At 40.7% G+C, this 20,428-nt stretch overlaps 1 protein-coding gene across 1 annotated transcript in view; it reads left to right on the top strand.

The window, feature by feature from the left end:
• Positions 1-20,428, top strand: part of ADGRV1 (adhesion G protein-coupled receptor V1) — a 420,452-nt gene that overhangs the window by 146,726 nt on the left and 253,298 nt on the right. The window contains exons 60-69 of the mRNA XM_077818015.1: positions 4,554-4,718; positions 6,277-6,394; positions 9,579-9,702; positions 11,299-11,437; positions 11,528-11,713; positions 12,098-12,330; positions 14,322-14,470; positions 15,922-16,123; positions 16,478-16,697; positions 19,436-19,675. Coding sequence (XP_077674141.1) covers positions 4,554-4,718; positions 6,277-6,394; positions 9,579-9,702; positions 11,299-11,437; positions 11,528-11,713; positions 12,098-12,330; positions 14,322-14,470; positions 15,922-16,123; positions 16,478-16,697; positions 19,436-19,675 — 1,776 coding nt within the window. The remainder of the gene's footprint in view (positions 1-4,553; positions 4,719-6,276; positions 6,395-9,578; positions 9,703-11,298; positions 11,438-11,527; positions 11,714-12,097; positions 12,331-14,321; positions 14,471-15,921; positions 16,124-16,477; positions 16,698-19,435; positions 19,676-20,428) is intronic.

The following is a 20,428-nucleotide window of genomic DNA, read 5'->3' on the forward strand; positions in this document are numbered from 1 at the left end:
TAGAAAGGTTCCAGAAGATTCAGGACCTCCTTGCATTGTTCTGGAACTGCAAGAGACCCACTATGGCACTAGGCCTTGAACGGCTAGGCCTCCTAGTATCATGCATAGAGATCGCTCTATGGGCGCCATGATACATGAGGCACTTTCAAGGGGTCATTTTAAAGGTTTGGGACCACTCCCTTGGACGTATGAAGGATCAAGTGAAGGTTCTGGAGCATCAGGTGATCAATTCCTTAAAATGGTGGTCAGTCCAGGGCAATATCCACAAGATCCTCTGATTCTCACAAATGATGCCGGACTGGAAGGCTGAGACGCGCACTTGGAGTCCCAAACAGCCCAAAGCAACCTGGAGGAAAGGACCCACAGCAGAAACCTCCCAGGACAGGAGCAGTCAAACTGGAGTGACTAAGGTTCCAGTCCATCCTAGAGGGAAGCCACATCCTGATTCAGTCAGACAACATGACCACAGTCACAAATAGGAACAACTAAGGGAGAACAAGAAGTCCAGCATTACATGCAAAAGTGATGGAAATCATGAAGTGGGCAGAACTTTTTCTCCCTCACGACAGTTCTCATAAAGGGAAACCTGAATCAAAAAGTGGACTGGCTTAGCAGGTGGAAGGTGAACAACTTTGAGTGGTGCGTAAATCAGGAAGTCTTCAAGTTAATCGTTCAGTCATTCAGACTGCCCTCAACTGATCTATTCACAAACCACATGGATGTGAAGAAATCAAAGTACTTCACCAGGGAAGTAGCCCCCAGCTTCATGGGGACAGATGCCTATTGCAGAGATGGCCAGACGGCCTTCTCGTTGCATTTTCACCCTTCCTATTGTTAGCAAAGGTGATCCAGAAAATAAAATCCGAGCGGGAAACTGTAATACTGGCAACCCCACACTGATTTTCGTATCTGATAGACCTGAAATTGGGAACACTACTACCTCTCCCAACAAGACAGGGAATCCTCTCACAAGGTCCTTTTCTTCATCCAGACCTGAACTGGCTGCATCTAACAGCCTGGTTATTAAAAGGGTTTTTGTTGGGTTTGCTAGTTTTGTTGGGTTTGCCCTCCAAAGTCATCAGGACACTTCTTCCTTCTAGAATAGTATTGACTATGAAAGCACACTCCTCTATCTGGACTAAATTCAGCATCAGGTATCAGGAAGCGAATCCTAGAAATCCAGCATTTCCGTCTATCTTCAAATTTCTTCAAGAAGGCTTTAACAAAGATCTCCAACCCAGCACCATTACACATCAGATGTCTGTCCTTGGTAGCGTGACATTCACAAGATCTGCAAACTCTCTGGCAGAGAATCCCCAATAGCCAGATTCCTTAGGGCAGTCCAATTAGCCAACCCAGCAATCAGGCCTCTTTTTCCCAAATAAGACTTGCCACTTGTATTGACAGCCTTCACAAACCACCTCTTTGAACCACTGATGCAGTGACAACATTTTATCAAAACTTGCTTCCTGATAGCTATCAGATCTGTCAGGTGAGTGTTGGAGCTGGTGGCACTTACTGTGTATTTTTCATGAGGGGCTCAGAACTCTGGAATCATTTATCCTGAAAGTAAACTGTTCCTTCCATGTTTAACAAAAGGTGGATCTCTCTTCATTCGGCCAAGGCCACAGCATCCCAGCAAGGAGAGGTGGCACACTTTAGATACTAGAGGAACCTGAAAATTTGCCTCAAAAGTACAAAGCCCATGGGGAGATCAGATGCTCTTTGCGAATATTTCCACCCAAAATACCAAAGATTCAGAGCTTCCAAGTGCTCCATTGCTAGGAGGATTAAACTATGCAGCATGGAAGTGTAGAAGGCATTAGAGAGTTTAGTTCCAGAAGGGACTCAGGGCGTACTCCACACAATCCCTGGTGACCTTGTGGGAAGAAAGAACTAATGCACCCACAGCAGAAATTTGTAAGGTGGTCAACTGCTACCACCTTTATTAAGCACTACAAGGTGGATTTCCTGTCCTCTGTAGAGGTGTCCTTTGGCAGAAAGGTGGTGCAGGTGGTAGTCCAGAAATGATTTTTGCCCTCTGAGAAAATGTTATAAGCAAGAAGGGATACCGCTTTTCCTTTTCTTTTGACCTTCTCTATAACCCTTTCTACATCTGTTCACTACTCACTACTTCCCAGATGTCAAGAACTGTGGGAGACACTAGGCTGAAGAACGGAAAATTTCATACTGATAATTTCCTTTCCACTAGCCATGTCTCCCACAATTCTATCCATCCTAAATGGCTCAAGAGAGAAAAGGCCAGATGCTGAGTGGGATCTGTACCATGCGACTGTATTTTTCCAGTTGTGATCCCCTGTACATAGTTGGTCAGTTACCTTTGAAGTATTTGTTACTAATATTGTTATACAAATTTGTACAGCTTTGGAATAATTTTTTTGGCCACAAGTGGGAGCAGAAGGAGTGTGGCCAGAGCAGTGGCACCAAAATTTTGATCTACCTTCATGAGCTGCAAGAGTGAGCAGAGCAGTCTAGATGTCAAGAATTGTGGGAGATGCTGCTAACAGAAAGGAAATTCTCTGTAAGAAATTTTCAATTCTTGCATTTGGTCATTAAGAGACATGATGTTTTTTCTTCTCCCCAATTGCTGAGTACAGTTTCATAAGCAAGAGACAGGCCTTAAGAAACATTTGGAATTTTGATTATTTTTTTACGGGGAGAGAAGGTGTTTTTGGAAGGGAGGTAAAAGGTAGCAGTTAATGAACAGAGGAGGAATTGTGAAAAAAAATAATTAAATAGCCTATGAGAGAGATTGTGTTGGATACACGCGAACTCCAATGTTAAAAAAAAAAAAAGCTGGCTTCCCTCCTGATTCAGGAAGAGAGAGAATCTATTTGCTTTTCAGTCTAGTTGAGTTTACGTCTAGTTCTGTCACATTATTCCCACATAATGATTGTGTGTGCATATATGTCGAGCAAAGGTCTCAGGAGCAAAGTTAACAGGTACTGTGATTTAAACTGCAGAGGGAGTTTTCACAAATACCTTGGTCTGTCTTGTTATGCTGTAATTTGGTTATTGTATTTAGTAGTCACAATATTTTTTTTAAATCACTGATCTCCCTTTTCCAGTAGGATTCTGGTTAGGAAGACCAGGGCTTGGTACCTGTGCTAGGCCTGCTTGTCAGAGCTCAGTGCTGAGTTGCCATGTTTTCCTAAGCCCCTTGTCTCAACTGCTCCACACACAGATTGCAGACAGTCAGTAGCTGCAGCCTCTGTGAAGTGGGCTCTCACAACATGGGTAGGTCCTCCCAGTACTGACACTCCTGGTCCTGTGGCATGCTCAGAACCTTTGAAAATCAAGCCTCTTTTTTTTAAATGAGCTTAAATGTGGATTTGGGAGCTTAGCTTCAGGCATTCAGGTTTGAAATATTGACCTTATTGTGTAAGGCAAGAGTCAAGCTTGCCTTTATGGAACGGAGAGAAAAGAACGTAAGAGAAGAGGGAGGAAGAGAGGGGTTGTTCCTCTTCCGTATTGAAATCCATTGTAAAATATCCATTGACTTCAATGGCAGCAAGACTCGGCCTGGCAGGAGGGCAATAAATAAAGGATTTGAAATGTTTTCCCCATGCTCTCCGCAATGCAAAACCCCCCTAAAATCAGCACTTTCCTTTACAGTTCTTTCGCAGCCCTGTGTTCTTCGATTATTTATTTATTTTTTCCTTCTCCACTAAATGCTGACAGTTTGAGGCTTCCTCTTGAAGTCATAAGAAGATAAGGGTGACATCTTTGTTTCTGGCCAATAGCTTGAAATTTAAGTACAGACACCAATCAGAACAACTAGATTATAGTAGCCAATTGGAGTAGAGAAATTTATACAGTCACAGTGCATTTATTGAAAAATAACGATATAGAGATTATGTAAATCTTTGTACTCTGTAATAATGGCTGTCAAGAAATCAGTCAGATTCCCCTAAATTACGGTTATTGAGAAATAACAGTATAGTGGTCATGCTGATCAGACACTGAAAACAAATAAACATGCCAGGAACTGAATACATGGGGGTGGAAAATGTACAGTTATGAGTTATTGCCTTTATATTGTTCCTGTCCTATGAATGATTGAATCTATTCCATTTCAGTATTATAATAATTCCAGAGATTTCATGTGAGTTGCCTGAGTATCTGTTGAATATATTAATGATATATTGCAACAATGTTTTTCATAGAAATCAAAGATAGAAAAGGCCTGTAAATTTATCTAATCCTTTCTTTTTCTCATGTTTGATTGTTCTCTACCGTATATTTTCCAGTGCTGTGTCCACTGGTGACTCATATGTAATTGCGTTGTATCATAGTGGATACAGAAATAACTTAAGTGGTTAATCTTTGCTAACAGAATTCAACAGTACATGTCTGCATTAACTTCTGTTGATTTTTTGGTCTTGTGTCTTGGAGACACAGTTGAGAATAATATCATTTTAGATGTCATTGATAGCAATATTTATAATTTTTCCAAAGCAGTGGTTATAAAAACATAACATGTGAATGTTTTTTCTTAGCTCTTCCCTAACTCCTCCTCCTCGTCTTTTCAGGTGACAGTTAAGGAGCCCCAGTCACCTGGAGACTCTGCTGCAACTGTGTTGCTGACTGTGAGTCGGAGTCAAGGAGGACGGGGGGCAGTCCGAATGATATGGATTTTGGAGGAGGCAGCCAGATATGATCTCACTCCTCTGAATGGAACTCTTTACTTTAATGAGGTACTCCCAGAATTTCAACATCCCATTTGCTTCCCTTACATTTGCTTACGTTTTCTTCTTTCTCATATGTAGTTATATACTTGTACACTACAGACTTGTACACAGTCGTTGTCTGTTACAACACAATAAAAAAATATCTGGTAGTTTTGACAACATGCCACATGCTTTCCAAACAGAAAAGAAGGTATGGCCCATTCCCTGGAGGACCTTGGTATAGGGTAAGTCACCCAGGGAATGTGGCATTTTAAAATGTTATAAATTGTCTTTTTAAAAAGAATAAAAATCTTATAGAAATGTAATAATGACCATGGAGAACAGTTATTCCATTGCATTAGCTGACAGTCTAAACAGACATGCAACTTGCCAGGTCTGGGAAGAGATAAAACATAAATTCAGGAAGTATTCTTTTTAAAAGAACAGCGATTACCATGTGACCCTCAAACTAGCTAGTGTTAGTTGGTTAAGCTGTAGGCTTCATGGCAGAAGAGAGTCTTGAGGTAGGATTTAAAAGTTTAAGTATTGTGAAGCTATTGTTGTTGACATTAATAGATTAATTTCTGTTACAAATTATACACTGTGCTGAGCCAAAACATCCATTTAACAGAATGAATTCTGTTTTACTGTCTTCTGGTGCATTGCTACTTTATACTGATTGCAGCATGTATTATATTTATCATCCAGCTATATTGCCACTGGAAACTTTAAGGAATAATGTCTCTTAGTGGTTTTGAAGATATACAACCAACTTTCACTTTAATGTTCATGTAAAGAAAGTTTGCTGACTGTTTGCCAACTGGTTAATGTTCATGTAAAGAAAGTTTGCTGAGGCTGTAGCCAGCACCAGCAGCTGTTGAGAATTCTAACAAACTGGAATACAGCTCCTTTCTGGGCAGACTGTTATCATGAAAAACACTTGGGGATATTCCACTAGCCTAGAGCGGGTCATGAAGCAGAATTTCTCGCCGGTTTTGGTTTTGGAGGCCAAAATCTTGGAATTCTTAGTGAAACCTAAATAGTGCAAAATGTCATTGTGGAAAAATTGCAGCAAGAACATTTTGGTGTTTCTGATATGAAACATAATCTCTAGCTCCACAGCAGCCCACCTGGTGGTCTCTCAGGATTGGGCTGCCCAGAGAGCCAGTCAGCTTGGGGAGCTGAGGAGGCGGCCGCCTTGGGGGGAGACAGCCTGCCTGTGCATGAGGGAAGGCAGTCTGGAGTGCTGGACAGCAGGTGGGCTATAGGGGAGCCAGAGAACCAGACATCCTGGCAGCCTACCAGGTTGCTGCAGGGGAGTTGAGGATCCTGGAGAACTAGGCAGGCTTGCAGGAAGCCAGGTGAGGTAGCAAGGCTGTCTGGTTTCCATAGAAAGTTTAATCAGAATCGACATGCTTCTGCAGAACTTGTCAATTCTGTCGAATGTGCCAAGTGCTGTACTCTCTTAACCCACATTGACTTCAGTAGAAATTAAGAGCTTCAGATCCTTGCATCATCAGGCACTTTGTTTGATCTCACCTGAAAAATATCAGCCTAACTCATTTTCCTTCTCTTTCTGATTCAGACTGAATCCCAGAAGACAGTTGTTTTACGAGCAATACAAGATGGCCTACTGGAGGGGAACGAAATGTATACCATCCAGCTGGTGTCTACTGATAATGCAGAGATATCCCCAATAAATGGTAAGGAAATAATTTGCTATTTCATCATATGAGGCAGCTTCCAATTATAATTCCAGAAGGCATTTTTATGCTAGATTTTTGTTTTGAAATATCTGTTTTGTATGAATGTGTATAGCTAGCTAACCACATTTTGAAATTCTCAGTCCTCCTTAAATTGTTTTACTAACTAGCTGTTGATTTACTGAACAAAAATCATTAGGGGACATTTTTGAGATCATAGTTTTTCACCCAAATTAATTGTGGGCATATAAAAATCGTGACTATATAAAATAATTAAGTGTTAAAAGTGCCTAAGGAACTGGAAGCTTTTGAAAATCAAAAATTGAAAATGTTAGGAAGTGCAAGGTAAAGGCATATAAGTTCTATAAGCCAAATACTCTCCACAATGAGCTCCTAATGAAGACTATAGCTTTCTGTCTATTTAAGGTCAGAATTTTGTCCTAAATTCTGATTTATAATTCACAATTGTGTCAATTTCTAAATGTGTGATGTAGACAACTCATTTTAAATATAGCATTCTCCCCCGGTACTCAGTTATATGTAATGGAATCTTGCAATTTTCTAACTCATCCTGTGCCTTCGGAAAGTCACTTAAGCTGCTTGGTTGAAATCTTGGCCCCATTCAAGCTAATGGCAAAGCTTCCATTGATTTCACTGTGGCTAGTATTTCATGCCTTGGGTTTGATTCTGATCCCAGCTACAATGTTCCCTCTAATTTTTTCTGTTCATGTGCGGAATGAATTTTGTTATGTGTAACAATATTGAGGTAGTCTGCGGATGTGCGCCACCAGTAGAAACAAAAAACCTAGATATAAATTACCCTCACATATTATATAGTATAGTTTAACTCAGAGATTTTTTTCATTAATGGTAAGGCAGCAATTTAAACAAGGGCCAAAATCTGTGCTCGTCACTTGAGCAGAAAGCCCATGGGAGTTTTTCTTAACTAATGATGGCAGAATTTGGCCCTAGAGGTGAATACTTTAAAAAATCTACAGTCAGCAGCATATTTAAACCTGGATTGTCACCTTCAAGTTCAACAAATTTAAAAATTCCCTCGACATGCTGTCTGGAAACATCAAATGTTCAATCTGTCATTTTGAAAACAAAACATCTGGGGCATAATTATGCAGTGAAGTATTTGTACACAGTATTCTTTTCACGTGAAATCTGCAAACAAAATCTAAATCTTTATGTACGAGCTTCAGAACTGAGACCTGCTAGCAATGCAAGCAATGTGAAAATTAGAATCCCTATTCATCTTCTTTAAAGTGAGTTACACACACACACAGCATACTTTTGAAAGGAAATTACTCCAATCTTAACAGCAGTACATACACTGTTAGTGTTATAGTACATTTCTATTCAAAAAGAGAAAATTACCTGATTCTAACATAGTGGATTGTGAAACTACATGGAGTTTATAGAAATGCAGTATTGATGGTTACATTATCTCACTGGGTTGCTATTTCTACATATTGAACTGTTGGTCAACATTTGCCAACTTATTCAGCACATCAAAGTTCATGGGAGTTTTTGCAACAGGAGCAGGAGTTAGCATACAAATAGACCCAAATAGATTAATACCAAACCCCTTTATTTAGGAAGTTTTGAGCAAAGTTTAAAGATTCAAAATCAAACAACATACGTACCAACAAAGATCAGGCTTCCCCTGCAAAAATTCGTAAGAAACCACTTTCTTTGGATATGCAAGTTGTTTATCTAGGCTCTTGAAGATAGTCTACAGGAAGTCCTTAATTAGTTTCCAAGTGGAAATTTGCAACTATACAGCAAAGGGCATCTTCCATTTCTTTTTTTCTTTTAATTCTTCATCTTTTAAAAAAAATAAACAAATTATATAATTTTAAAAAGCACAAACTTGTGCCACTAAAATCTACACAGAAAATAACTGCTGTTTTTTTTTGGAAAGCAACAGTTGATTAATCATTTCCTTTTTAGACTATGTTGCAGCCGAACTCCTGATAGAGTGGATTGATAGATTTATAGCAACATTTTTTTTAAAAGTACTTGATGACAACAGGGATGTCTCTCGAAGGAATTGCATGAGCTTTAAAAAATAAAAGGAAGAAAGAAAAAGAAAGAAAGAAGGTAGAAGGAGTAATGCAGTGTGCAGAGTTGAAGCGCAGTTAACATTGTGCTTTAAAAAAAATCATATCTAGCTATTTCAGCGCCCTCCATCCACTTCTGCAGAGTGAGAACAGCATCAGTAGCCCAGAATCAGACCCATGTCCTTGTGCCCAGAGAAGTCACCCACTCTTTCCCAAGCCTCAATACCCCTGAGCCCAGGTTTCCCAGTTTGGGTTCCCTCCTGTGTGCCAATCACACACCTGCCCAGTGTGTTGCTGCAGACCCAGAAGTTGCTGGTGCTACTCACTTGGGGTTGCATCTTCACTAAGCACAGCCTGGGCAGCTCAGCCGCTTGTCTCCCGGTCCCTTTGTTACCTCCCTGAACTCCTGGCTGCTTGCAGCCATTCACAAGCCTCTGCTCTCATTGGTTCCTTCCCAGTGAGGAGCGGGAGGCCCAGGAGAGAAGCACGGCCTGAGGGAGGAGGATGGGGAGGGTATTGTGCAAAAATCAGACTGCAGAGTACTGTGATCTGGCCCTGCGAGTCCTGGGGTGGGGCGGGGATGAGGTGCCCCTACCACTGCCCCTCTCCACGAGCTTGGGTGGCTGGGGCTCCCTGCTGCTCGGTTTCCCTCCAGCTGCCTGGCTGTCTCAGCCCCCACTCCATGCTGCCCCCTCCGCTGTTCTCCAGCCCCGGCCCCTCCTGGGTGCCCTCCTGCCATCGCTGAGGATGTGTGCACCTGTGCAGCTGTAATAATCAAATGTGCAGCACTTGATGGAGTGCTGCTCGGCCGTGCAGGTGCGCAGCTTAGAGGGAACACTGGTAGTGGAGGTATACCTGTATAGAACCAGTGTAAGGGGAGATCAGAATCAGGCCACCTGAATCAGATTTCCCATTTGCAAAATAAAGATAAAACAGCATTTTGCTAGCGTGGTGTTTTACATATTAGTTAATAAAGTATTTATAAAGTGTTTAAAAGGGCTAAGCATTATGTGCAAGTTATTTTAATTAATATTTCTGCTCTTGCTATAATCTTGTGTACTAACTTGAATGTACTGAAAATGTTTATCATAAAATCTTTCTTCCTCTCTTCGTAGGTCTGGCAACCATCATTATTCTGGGGGATCAGGGAGCTTCTGGGGTGGTTGGGATAGCTCCATCTTCCAACCATATTCTCATTGGGGAACCCTCAGGAAAGTATAATGGAACTGCTTTTATTAGGTAGGTGCATCATTGATTTCTCTGCTCATATTTTGAGTACACATTTCCTTTTAGTACAAAAAGGGTGGGCAACAATTGCCTGACTTCCATTGGTGCTGCTCATCCACATTTCCCACAGAAGTCTGTGGGAGTTGCTGGTGTTCACCACTTCTGAAAATCAGGTCAATAACCGTTTATTTTCAAAGGAATTGCAAAACATACATCAGTCTGAAATTATATCAACCCCTGGCGGTCAGGAGGGTCTTTCAGGAATGCATGTGATGAAATGCATTAAAAGGAAGAGTTTTTATGGCAATCAAAGCCTCTGCAAAGTTCTCAGGGACTGGAAGAAATCCACTTCACAATTGTGCCTTAGTTTTTGGCTGTGTCTACAGGTGTGTAAAGCGACAGAGTGACCTGGGTTTTGAGTTGAAGCAAAGCATAATGATTTCATTGAATTTTATAACTAAGCACCAGAACACAGAATGCCAAATTCTGACCATTCCAGTGTGGGTGTTCTGGTGGTGGGAAAGGCACAGCTGTCATTGCCCCCTCCTTCTAGAACACTTTTCTGAGGAAAGAGTATTTTGCTGCAACCCTCAAAGAACAAGCTAGTGCTGCCTGTAGCATTGGCAGTCCTACCAGAGAGGTTGTGTGTGGACAAAACCAGCATCTTGCCCTGCCCTGCAGTTTGCCAGGTTGACTGTAGTGGGAGAAGTGCTATCTCCAGGTTTTTAAAGGAGCAGTAAGTAACTTAACTCTCTGTATCAGCGGAGTAGCCGTGTTAGTCTGGATCTATAAAAGTGGCAAAGAGTACTGTGGCACCTTATAGACTAACAGATGTATTGGAGCATAAGCTTTCATGGGTGAATACCCACTTCGTCGGATGCATCCAAAAAAGTGGGTATTCACCCACGAAAGCTTATGCTCCAATACATCTGTTAGTCTATAAGGTGCCAGAGGACTCTTTGCTGCTTTAACTCTCTGTAGAGTCTTTCTGGAGGCTTTAATCCCTTACAAAGGCAAAATTCCTACAGGTTGCTCCCATTCTTTTTCCCTTCCATTGTGCATCTCAGCTTCCTAAAATGCACAGCTGAACCCAGAAAACTCAATTTTCAGCCCTGGCTCTGCCTGCTTTGTGCTACTGCAAAGCAGGTAAAGAGATATCATAGAATATCAGGGTTGGAAGGGACCTCAGGAGGTCGTCTAGTCCAACCCCCTGCTCAAAGCAGGACCAATCCCCAATTTTTGCCCCAGGTCCCTAAATGGCCTTCTCAAGGATTGAACTCACAGCCCTGGGTTTAGCAGGCTAAGGCTCAAACCACTGAGCTATCGCTCCTCCTCTAGAGAGGCAGCCAGTGATCCCCTCCCAACATCAGGGAAGCTGAGTATACGCAATACTGCAAATACTACAATACCGTTACCTACTTGCAGAGATAACATTGTCAGAATTGTAATGGTGACCTGCTATATTAAATTCAAGCTTCAGTGAGGCTGATAATGTTTGGCTGAGTCACAGATTCATAGCAACCTAGGCAGAGTACCAGCCATCTCTTGCACAGATAAAATAAAACATGTATAGGAAACACAACAATGTGTATATGTTCTTACTTACAGCCTAGTACGTGGCCCAGGGATTTTTGGGGAGGTCACTGTGTACTGGAATATAACTCCCCCTCTACAGAAGGAATTTGCTGAGATATCAGGGACCTTGACAATGCGAGATAGGCAGTCTGCAGCTGTTATACTAATACAGGTGAGAGAGATCTATAGCATTGGTTATTCCAGTACTCTTTTTGTTAGTAGTTAATGGTAGAGCTCAGCTTTATTTGTTTGTTTTCTGTAGGCTATAGATGATAACCTTCCTGAAGAGAAGAGTTACTACCAGTTTCATCTATCTAGAGTCAGTGATGGAGGAGTCATAAATGAGTCTACTAGCATAGCAAATATCACCATGGTTGCTAGTGACTTCCCCTATGGGCAATTTGCATTTTCACAGGAAACTCTTCAGACAACAGAAGAAGAAAAATCGGTATTGAGTTAAAAGATTAAAATCCTTAAAAATGGAGGAATTAATCTGAAATGTGAATTTTTAATGCTTTTGGTAGCTGTCGTTATCTATGTACAGTGGATGCCAATTTCCTAAAAATAAATAGCTGAGACTTTATTTCTGCATGTGTGCAATACAGTGTAATGTGTGATTCTGTGTGGTGGGCTTTGAGAGATATTTGAAATGGCTGGCCTCTTCTGAGTTGTGTGATTAATTCAGTTTCTGTATTTAAGCTATATTTAATTTATTTAATGGTTTTATTTAGTAAAACTAATTGATGTGATGTCTGTAGAATAGTGTTCTTAGAAGCATATATAACACAAAATAAAGGCAAAAAGTTAAAACTAAGCTTTTTGTTTCCCTCAGGTTAACATCACTATTGTCCGTTCCAGTGGGTATTATGGTCGAGTGCAACTCTGCTATTGGATATTAAATGGGACTGCAGAGGAGAGCATGGATTTCACTTCCTCGTCAGGGGAGCTTATGTTTGAGCCAGATGAGACTACTCAAAGGATTTCAGTTGAAATCCATGATGATGACCTTCCTGAAGGTCCTGAAGAATTTTCAGTAACTATTACCAAAGTAGAGCTCCAGGGAAGGTAAAGATATATTTCACTGCAGAGGAAAAGATTAGTTACAGGCCCAAAAGTGAACTATGTATATAGAATCTTACCTCACTGCAGTAAATCCCTGATTCTTACTCTGATTTAGTAGCTTATTTTCTAACAGTGTAATAGTAGAGATTTGGATCAAATATAAATAGAGGGACACCCTCATTTTTCCAACATTTATTACATTAATAAATTACTGATTAATGATTAAAGTGAGGACTCAGTAGGTATCACAGAAATTTAATAGCTATTTATTTTTGGATATTCCAGAGAGGTGCAGAAGAAAATGGTGTAGAGATTTACATAGTGAGGAAAATGGAATATCCTGTTCGAAGGTGAAATGCACTTATTCAGTTAGGGTTAAGTTTATAGAATGGGTGATAAATGCTGCAGATCTCTGAAGAGGCAAGAAATAATTTAATGTAATATACTGAAAGGGAGAAAATAGTTTGTAAACTACAAAATTGTAACTTTTGTTACAATACTTGGGGAAGTATGAACATCTCTAATATAATATGAGGATATTTTTGAGGAAATGGCAAAAAAGAGATATCTTTAATTTTAGCAGAAATAGTCCATCATTTCTTTACTGTTGATTGAAAAAGTATAAATAAATTAGATACAATCCTGCCTAGAACTAAGAACCAAAGATTGTTTCATCCCAATCTAGAAATCTACTTTCAGTATGTTATGTTACTATATAGGAACCTCAGACTAAAGCTTATGAAATTAACTATTTTATAATTTGTAAGCTTTTTACAACAAAACGATACACTCAAAGATTTGGACCTTCAACACTCCTCTCCCGACTGACAAAATGATACAATGGTGAAGTCCAAGACTAAAGTAAATACAACCCACACCTCCATCAAACTTCATTAAGTGTCCTTGTGCTACTTGGGTCCTCCCTTATCTTTTGAAAGCACTCAGATCTCTAATGGACTAATGGGATGTCTTGTTGTTGAATGACTGATTGCATTAAAATTCCCATGAGCCATCATGACTGTCTGAAAACTTAGTCTATTTCCTGTAAATAAGTAAAATGTAGTATATTTGATATGGTGCCCTAAGTATGACCCTGGGAAGGAGCAAGTTTAATTTTTGAATAGTTTTCATAATTTCTTTAGCTCTGAGTTTCCAAGGCTCAGTCCTCAGAGCCTTTCTTCTAGTTGGGGAAAAGTTTGCTGATGGAAATATAAAATATTTGCCTGTGAAAAATGCTTTCTCTGTGAGCAAATCCCACAAATTCATCACTCCTTGCAAAACCTGCAGTAACTGATATTTTTTCCATAAAGCTTTACCCCTCCAACCTCTGATTTAAATTTGGCCTCTGTCACTTAGTGCATACTTGCCAACTGTACTGAATTTCTTGGCATAGAACTAAATTTTGTCTTGTCAATACTCTGTAACTTTGATATTGTATGATTTTCATCATATTCTTCTGCAGGAAATTTGCTGATCCTTTCTACTACTGGTGTCCATACTGGGCATGCTAATCTTAGGCCCTGATGCCAAAAGAGATCCACAAGTGCAGATCATTATGACAAAATATTTCACAGAAGCTATGCACCAACAATGGGACACAGCACAAGCAACAGTCCACACTTGAGCCTTTGTAGATTCAGGGCTTTAAGGTTTATCTCTTGGGGTATAATCTCATTAATAGATAGTTTTGTCACTGTCTGTTCTCACAGAACAATCAGGTTACTGTTTCTGTACTTCCCAAGGGTTTGTGAAGTTGGTTGCAAATAAAATTGGAAAGACGTGACAATGGAGAGACTTTCATTTTCAGGGAAGAAAAAAACAACTCTGTCCTGCACTTGTTCTGCTTTTGAAAGGTGTGGCTGGGAGGGTTGTGACAATAACTGTAAAAGAACCAAAATACTTGTGGAGTCTACAAAATGACATACAGGCATCTTGAGCCCATTTCTTTTTATAAAAGCTAACATATCTTTATTTTCTTCTCATGCTTTTGCAAGTGGATTTGATTTTGCTGTTAGAGAAAATGGACTGCAAGTGGACCAGCCCCCTGGGATAGGAAACATCTCCACAGTTCACATCATTATAACAAAAAATGACAATGCAGAGGGCATCATTGAGTTTGATCCGTGGTATATCACTCTGCAAGGTAGGTTAATGTTTAAATTTATGCTGCAATTTAAAGGATAGGCTTGCGACTACAGCACGGGATTGGTGGTCAAGGCTTCTGGGCTCTATTCTTGGCTTTGCCACAAGCTTCATGTATGTTCTTGGGTAAGTGATTGAGCTTCATTCCCTGCTTTCAGCCTTTGTAAACGAGGATGAATACAGTTTTGCAAAAGTCTGTTTGCTCACCTGCCTGGGGGAAGTGTTTTTTTTAAGGAGTAAGGAAATAGTATTATATTTTTCATTATCAGTCATCATAGAAAAGGAAAGGCATGTAGATTTTGTGCCTGGGCTGGTATATTTTGCAATCTGGAATGATACCTACTTAGAACAGGTGTTGTGAGGCTTATTTCAATGGCAATTATAAAACATTTGAGATCCTGAGATGGGAAGTTTTATAGAAGAGCAAAGTATTACCATTATGATTATTATTTATCTTCTCATGTATTACAGTCAAATGTTTGTATTCGTTATGGTGTACTTTTGTATGACATACTGAGGTAAATGAATCCTAGCTATGGCTCCAGAGAAATAAATAGAGGATCACCAGGGATGAATCTGGCCTTTGATATCTTCAGTAATAAGTAAAATCTCTGAAAATATCCGTATCTTTGCCGCCACCACTACATTGGATTACTGCAATATGAAGCTCTATTTAAGACTGCTCTTGAAGATCCCTGCAAGCTTCAGCTAGTGTGAAATGTGGCAGCCTCCCTACTTAGTTGAGCAAGTAGTCTAAAGTATATTACAGCTGAGTTTTGTGCATTGCACTGGCTAGCCGTTTACTTATCGGTCCAGTTCAGTTCAAGATGTTATTAATTGGTAAAGCCTTATATTGTTTAAGATGTGTCTTAAGACTACCTTGATTCTTATTCATTCACCGTATTAATTGGGCATGCATTTGCTTTTACATATTCTCTGAAGATCATAAATAGTTGCTATAATTATCATACTGTACTTTACAAAGTAATCTACAAATTCTCTATTGAGGGAACTGTAAACTGACAAATCATAATGAGTGTAGCATTGTATTCTTTGTTATTGATTCAGTTATTAAAGTTTAAAATAATGTGCATGTATTTTGATCAGTGTCAAAACCTGAGAGGGGAAAAAAAGAGAACCTACAAACATAAGACAGCTGGATGTTGTTCAAAGCTTCTCTGTATATCTGATTAAAGAAAGTGCACATAATTCTCTTATGGGAAACAATCCATTTATGTATATTATAATGTTGTTAGTCACTCTGTTGCCAATTTTTAGAAGCAGTTGGCTCAATTGCCCGAGCAATTCATGCCCTTGTGAGTACAATGGGCACATAAGTGTATAATCACCTATTTTGGGTGTCTAAATGGTCATTTACATGTACAGTTTATGAAGCTACTCTGAAAAATGCGCTCTTATTGTACAGTAGGTCATTTTGAATTACTCTTGCAGTGGAAGAGGATGTTGGAATGATCATGATTCCTGTAGTGAGAAAGCGTGGAACTCATGGCTATGTGACAGCTGATTTTCTCTCTCAAAGTATTTCTGCACTTCCTAATGGTATTGACTACAGTGTCAATAATAACTCAGTCATCTTTCATCATGGCCAGAACCAGAGTTTTATCAGTGTCTCTATTACAGATGATGATGAAAGGTAATGGTGTTCGATCTTTGTTTAGTTATTCATGTGTTACCCTATAATTGTTTAGAAATCCAGTTTTAGCCCATTGCATGCTACATACTTATACTTTGATTTAAAGAGAACAAACCAAGGAGTGTGCAGGAAGTTAGGACAGCCCTTGGCTGCTGCTACCAAGTCACTGAATTACCTTTATTTCAGATCTTAGGTTTATGCAAAGAAAAGGAATAATCAACAATACATTCATTGCTTCATGTACATTTAAAATAGTGCATATATGCAATCAACAAGGCAACTTACTAGATTTTCAGCATTTATTTTTACTCCATGTTTGTTAGTGTTTTAAAGACTCTGATCTCTTTGACCCAGGGAGTTTGCAGAGCAGTTTGAAATCCAGCTGATAGGAGCCACCGGAGGAGCAGTCCTTGGGCTCCACCTAGTGAGTCAAATCACTATTGCTAAGAGCGACTCCCCTAATGGACTTGTCCGATTCCTCAACCAAAGCCGAATTATTGTTCCAAACCCCAGTTCCTTGCTGACACTGTCCTTGGTGCTGGAAAGAACTGGAGGATTGATAGGAGAAACTCAGGTAGGCCTTGCCTTTCAAAGCATTTTGTGTAGTTTTCAATAAAAATAAGATATAATTTCACTCTATAAAATCATGTTGAGAGAAGGAAGGTATGTAATTTATTAAATTCATAGGTTGAAAATACAATAGCAATAATGTATTACTACTTTGCATTTCCATAGGACTTTACATTTGAGGCTCTCAAAGCGCTTTATGCACATGAATGAATTTAGACCCCACTAAAACTACTGTAAAGTAGATGTTATCTCTTTATTTACCCTCTGCTTGAAGACCAGAAAATTGAGATGTCAAGAAATTAAGTGACTTGTCCCAGGTCACACAAGAATTGTGTTAAAGAGCTGAGAATAAAACGTAGAAGAGAATCTAGCCCCAAACTTACAGCCACCTGTCGAGGGCTGCCTTACATGCTGCACAGTACCCAGAGCCCCCTTCAACATTCAGCACTACAAGCACTTCCCCTCCTGCCTCCATTCATCAGGGCTTGTGAAGGGAGGCAGCATTGTTTCACTTACATCAGTCCTGCTGCTCCTGTTCAGAGAATTCTCCCTAACCCCTTGCAGCTGCAATGGCATGTATGTGGCTCCATGTCTTCTGATTCCCAGTCCTATGCCATAACTTGAAGACTGTTTTTCCTTGTCATTTATTGGGGGGCAGAATAACAGTTTAATATTGACTTCTCTCTGGAACTATAAATAGCAAGTGTGTCTGATTCTTCTCTCATATCAGTTTCACACATTTCGTTCAGTTACATTCATTTACATTGGTGTAACAGAATGATCAGACCCTGTCTACTTCAGCATATATGTTTACAACAATTACTTACTCTAATGGTGAATGTACATCCTCTTCTCCTAAATATTTCAGATCCCATCATTTAAACATTACCTTAATAAAACTCTTAAAGTAATGTGCATTGGTTTAATTACAGCAAATGATCAGATATGATTTTAACTTAAACACATCAGTTTTTTCCATGCTGCCTATTACACATGGAATTCTTTCCAATGACTAGTCTGTTAAGCCACTGCCCTCTCTTCCTTCAAATCCTGCCTCATTACCCAGTTGCGCCGTGATGTTTGCTGGGGATGACCTATTTTATTTACTTACTTATACTTACATAATTAAAACCAGAGGTGAAAGTAAGCCGGTCGGGTCCAATACGGCGTACCGGCAAGAGCCAGTATGCTGTCCTGGACCGGACCAGCTTTCCCGATGGTGATTTAAAAGGCCCATGCTCCTGCCACTGTGGGGAGCCCCGGGCCGTTTAAATCACCTCTGGAGCTCCGGCAGCGGGACTTGGGCGGTGCTTTAAAGGATCCGGGGCTCCCCTGCCACTGTGGGAAGCTCCAGACCCTTTAAAGCACCACCGGAGCTCTGGCAGTGGGGCTCGGGTGGGGGATCCCCGCTGTGGCTGGAGCCCGGGGCTCTGGCAGCCGGGCTCCAGCAGGGATTTAAAATGCCTGGAGCTCTGCGGTGGCCAGAGCCTCGGGCCCTTTAATTCACCCCTGAGTCCTAGGGCTCCCAGCCGCCTCTGCAGCCTGGGGCCTTTAAATTGCCTCTTCCGGTTGAGGTCACGCCTCTTCCGGTTGAGGCCACGCCCCACTCAGGACTCTGGCATACTGGTAAGTCCTTTAAGTCAGTGGTTCTCAAAGGGTCTGCTGCTTGTTCAGGGAAAGCCCCTGGTGGGCCAGACCAGTTTGTTTACCTGTTGCGTCCGCAGGTTCGGCTGATCACGTCTCCCACTGGCCGCGGTTCGCCGCTCCAGGCCAATGGGGGCTGCGGGAAGCGACGCGGGCTGAGGGACGTGCTGGCTGCCCTTCCCACAGCCCCCATTGGCCTGGAGTGGCGAACCACGGCCAGTGGGAGCTGCAATTGGCCGAACCTGCGGACATGGCAGGTGAACAACCGGTCCAGCCCGCCAGGGGCTTTCCCTGAACGAGCGGCTGACCGGCTTTGAGAACCACTGCTTTAAGTTACTTTCACCCCTGATTAAAACCCAGACAAACATTCCCCACACAAAAAAGCCACAAAACTCCACTTCTAACTGATTTGGAGCTATCAAGCAGTATAGCTATACGATAAACTGAATAATATTACTCTTGTCCTCCTTTTTCTTTCCCTCCTAATTTTTATTACATTCTTTTCCTATGTCATACATTAAATTAGCCCCCAAATCCTGTCCAGATACAGGTGCTTTATTATTTGCAATGTAAAATTAAGAACGTACATGAGTCTTCGCAGGATTTTGAGGACTTTGAGTACAAGCTCTTTGGGGCAAAGACTTTATCTGGTGTGTTTAGTACAAGGTGTGGCAGGGCAGAGTTCTAATCTTGATTAGAGCTTTTGGGTTCTACAGTAATAAAAGTTAATAACATACATAATATTTTTCCTGTGTGTGCTCATTAAAATAAAGTTTTGATTCTTTTCTGTTTATTAACATCCATAATTTTGAAGTTTTGTTTTTAAAGTAATAGTCAGAATAACCCTTCACTGTTTCTCTTTTTTCTGTCTCTAGGTTAATTTTTAGAAAATATTATGATTAGAGAGAAGAGTCCGATGTTACAGTTATGTTGTGTGCCATCCATTCTCTTAACAGTATAGTATGACTGTATAATCACATACCAGATATACTGATTCTTAGGATAGTATAATTGGGTTACACCGTTACTTTTTCCCTTTGTTGTGAGGCTGTTATTAAATTGACGCGACTCTACATTTGAAACTAATATTTTCCACAGATTAATTGGGACATTTTAGGACCCAATTCAGAAGAGGCATTGTCCCCCCTGAGCAGTGACATTGGTGACCCTGTGAATGGATCATTCTATTTTAGAGAAGGAGAAGGAGGTCTGAGAACTATTAGTCTGAAAATCTACCCTCATGGAGAAGTTGAAGTTCAGGAGATCTTCATTATTAGGCTGAGCCTTGTGAAAGGTGAAACAGAAATAGACCCCAAGGCTACCAACATTACCCTAATAGTAAGTTGTTACTTTTTTTCCCTTGAGGATTATTTCTGAAGAGTTTTTGAATTTAATCCAACAGATTGCCTAGTTTATCATTCCACTCCCTCGTCTCATGTCTTACCCAGCAACAGTATTATAGAAGCAAGGAGGTAAAGGATCCATGAATCAAGGCTGTTATCTCAGCACCAACCTGGCCTTATTCCCTTCCAGTTGTCTTAGCTTTCTGAACTGAAAGTATGGAGTGGAACCTCATGCCCAAATTCTTAGTTTGCATTCTGTGTTTTCCCTATCCTCCTCTTTTCTCTTTCAGCTTCTGTATGTAAAAGGAAAGCAAGAAGAAATCCAGCTACAGAAGAATAAAAAGTATGGGTAATGGGGGGAGAAGAAAGGAGAGGCATGGTAGCAAGGAAAAATCCTTGCTGCAGAGACTTCACAGCTTAAAGCGATTCTGGCAGGAGAGGGGAGAATCCTATGAACAGCCAGCAGGGAAATACATCCTTCTCACATAACAACCTTCTCAGAGCTGTGCATTGAGGTTTTGCACAGAATTACGCTGCCCCTCCCCCAGGACCAAGTTTTTTTCCTCAGCCTCTGTTCCATCACCCTACAGTGCTTCCTGTTTTTTTGGCTGGTTTTTTTTTGGCCTGACAGAAATCTCATCCTCTGAGAAAGGCCCTCAGACAGTCTGTGGGGGGAGAGAGTAGTGGGCATGACAAACTGCATATGTGACATCAAAAAGTGCAAAGCCAAAACAAAGGAGTTTCAGAT

This window comes from Eretmochelys imbricata, chromosome 5 (genome assembly GCF_965152235.1).
Source record: "Eretmochelys imbricata isolate rEreImb1 chromosome 5, rEreImb1.hap1, whole genome shotgun sequence".
NCBI classification, from domain to species: domain Eukaryota; kingdom Metazoa; phylum Chordata; order Testudines; family Cheloniidae; genus Eretmochelys; species Eretmochelys imbricata.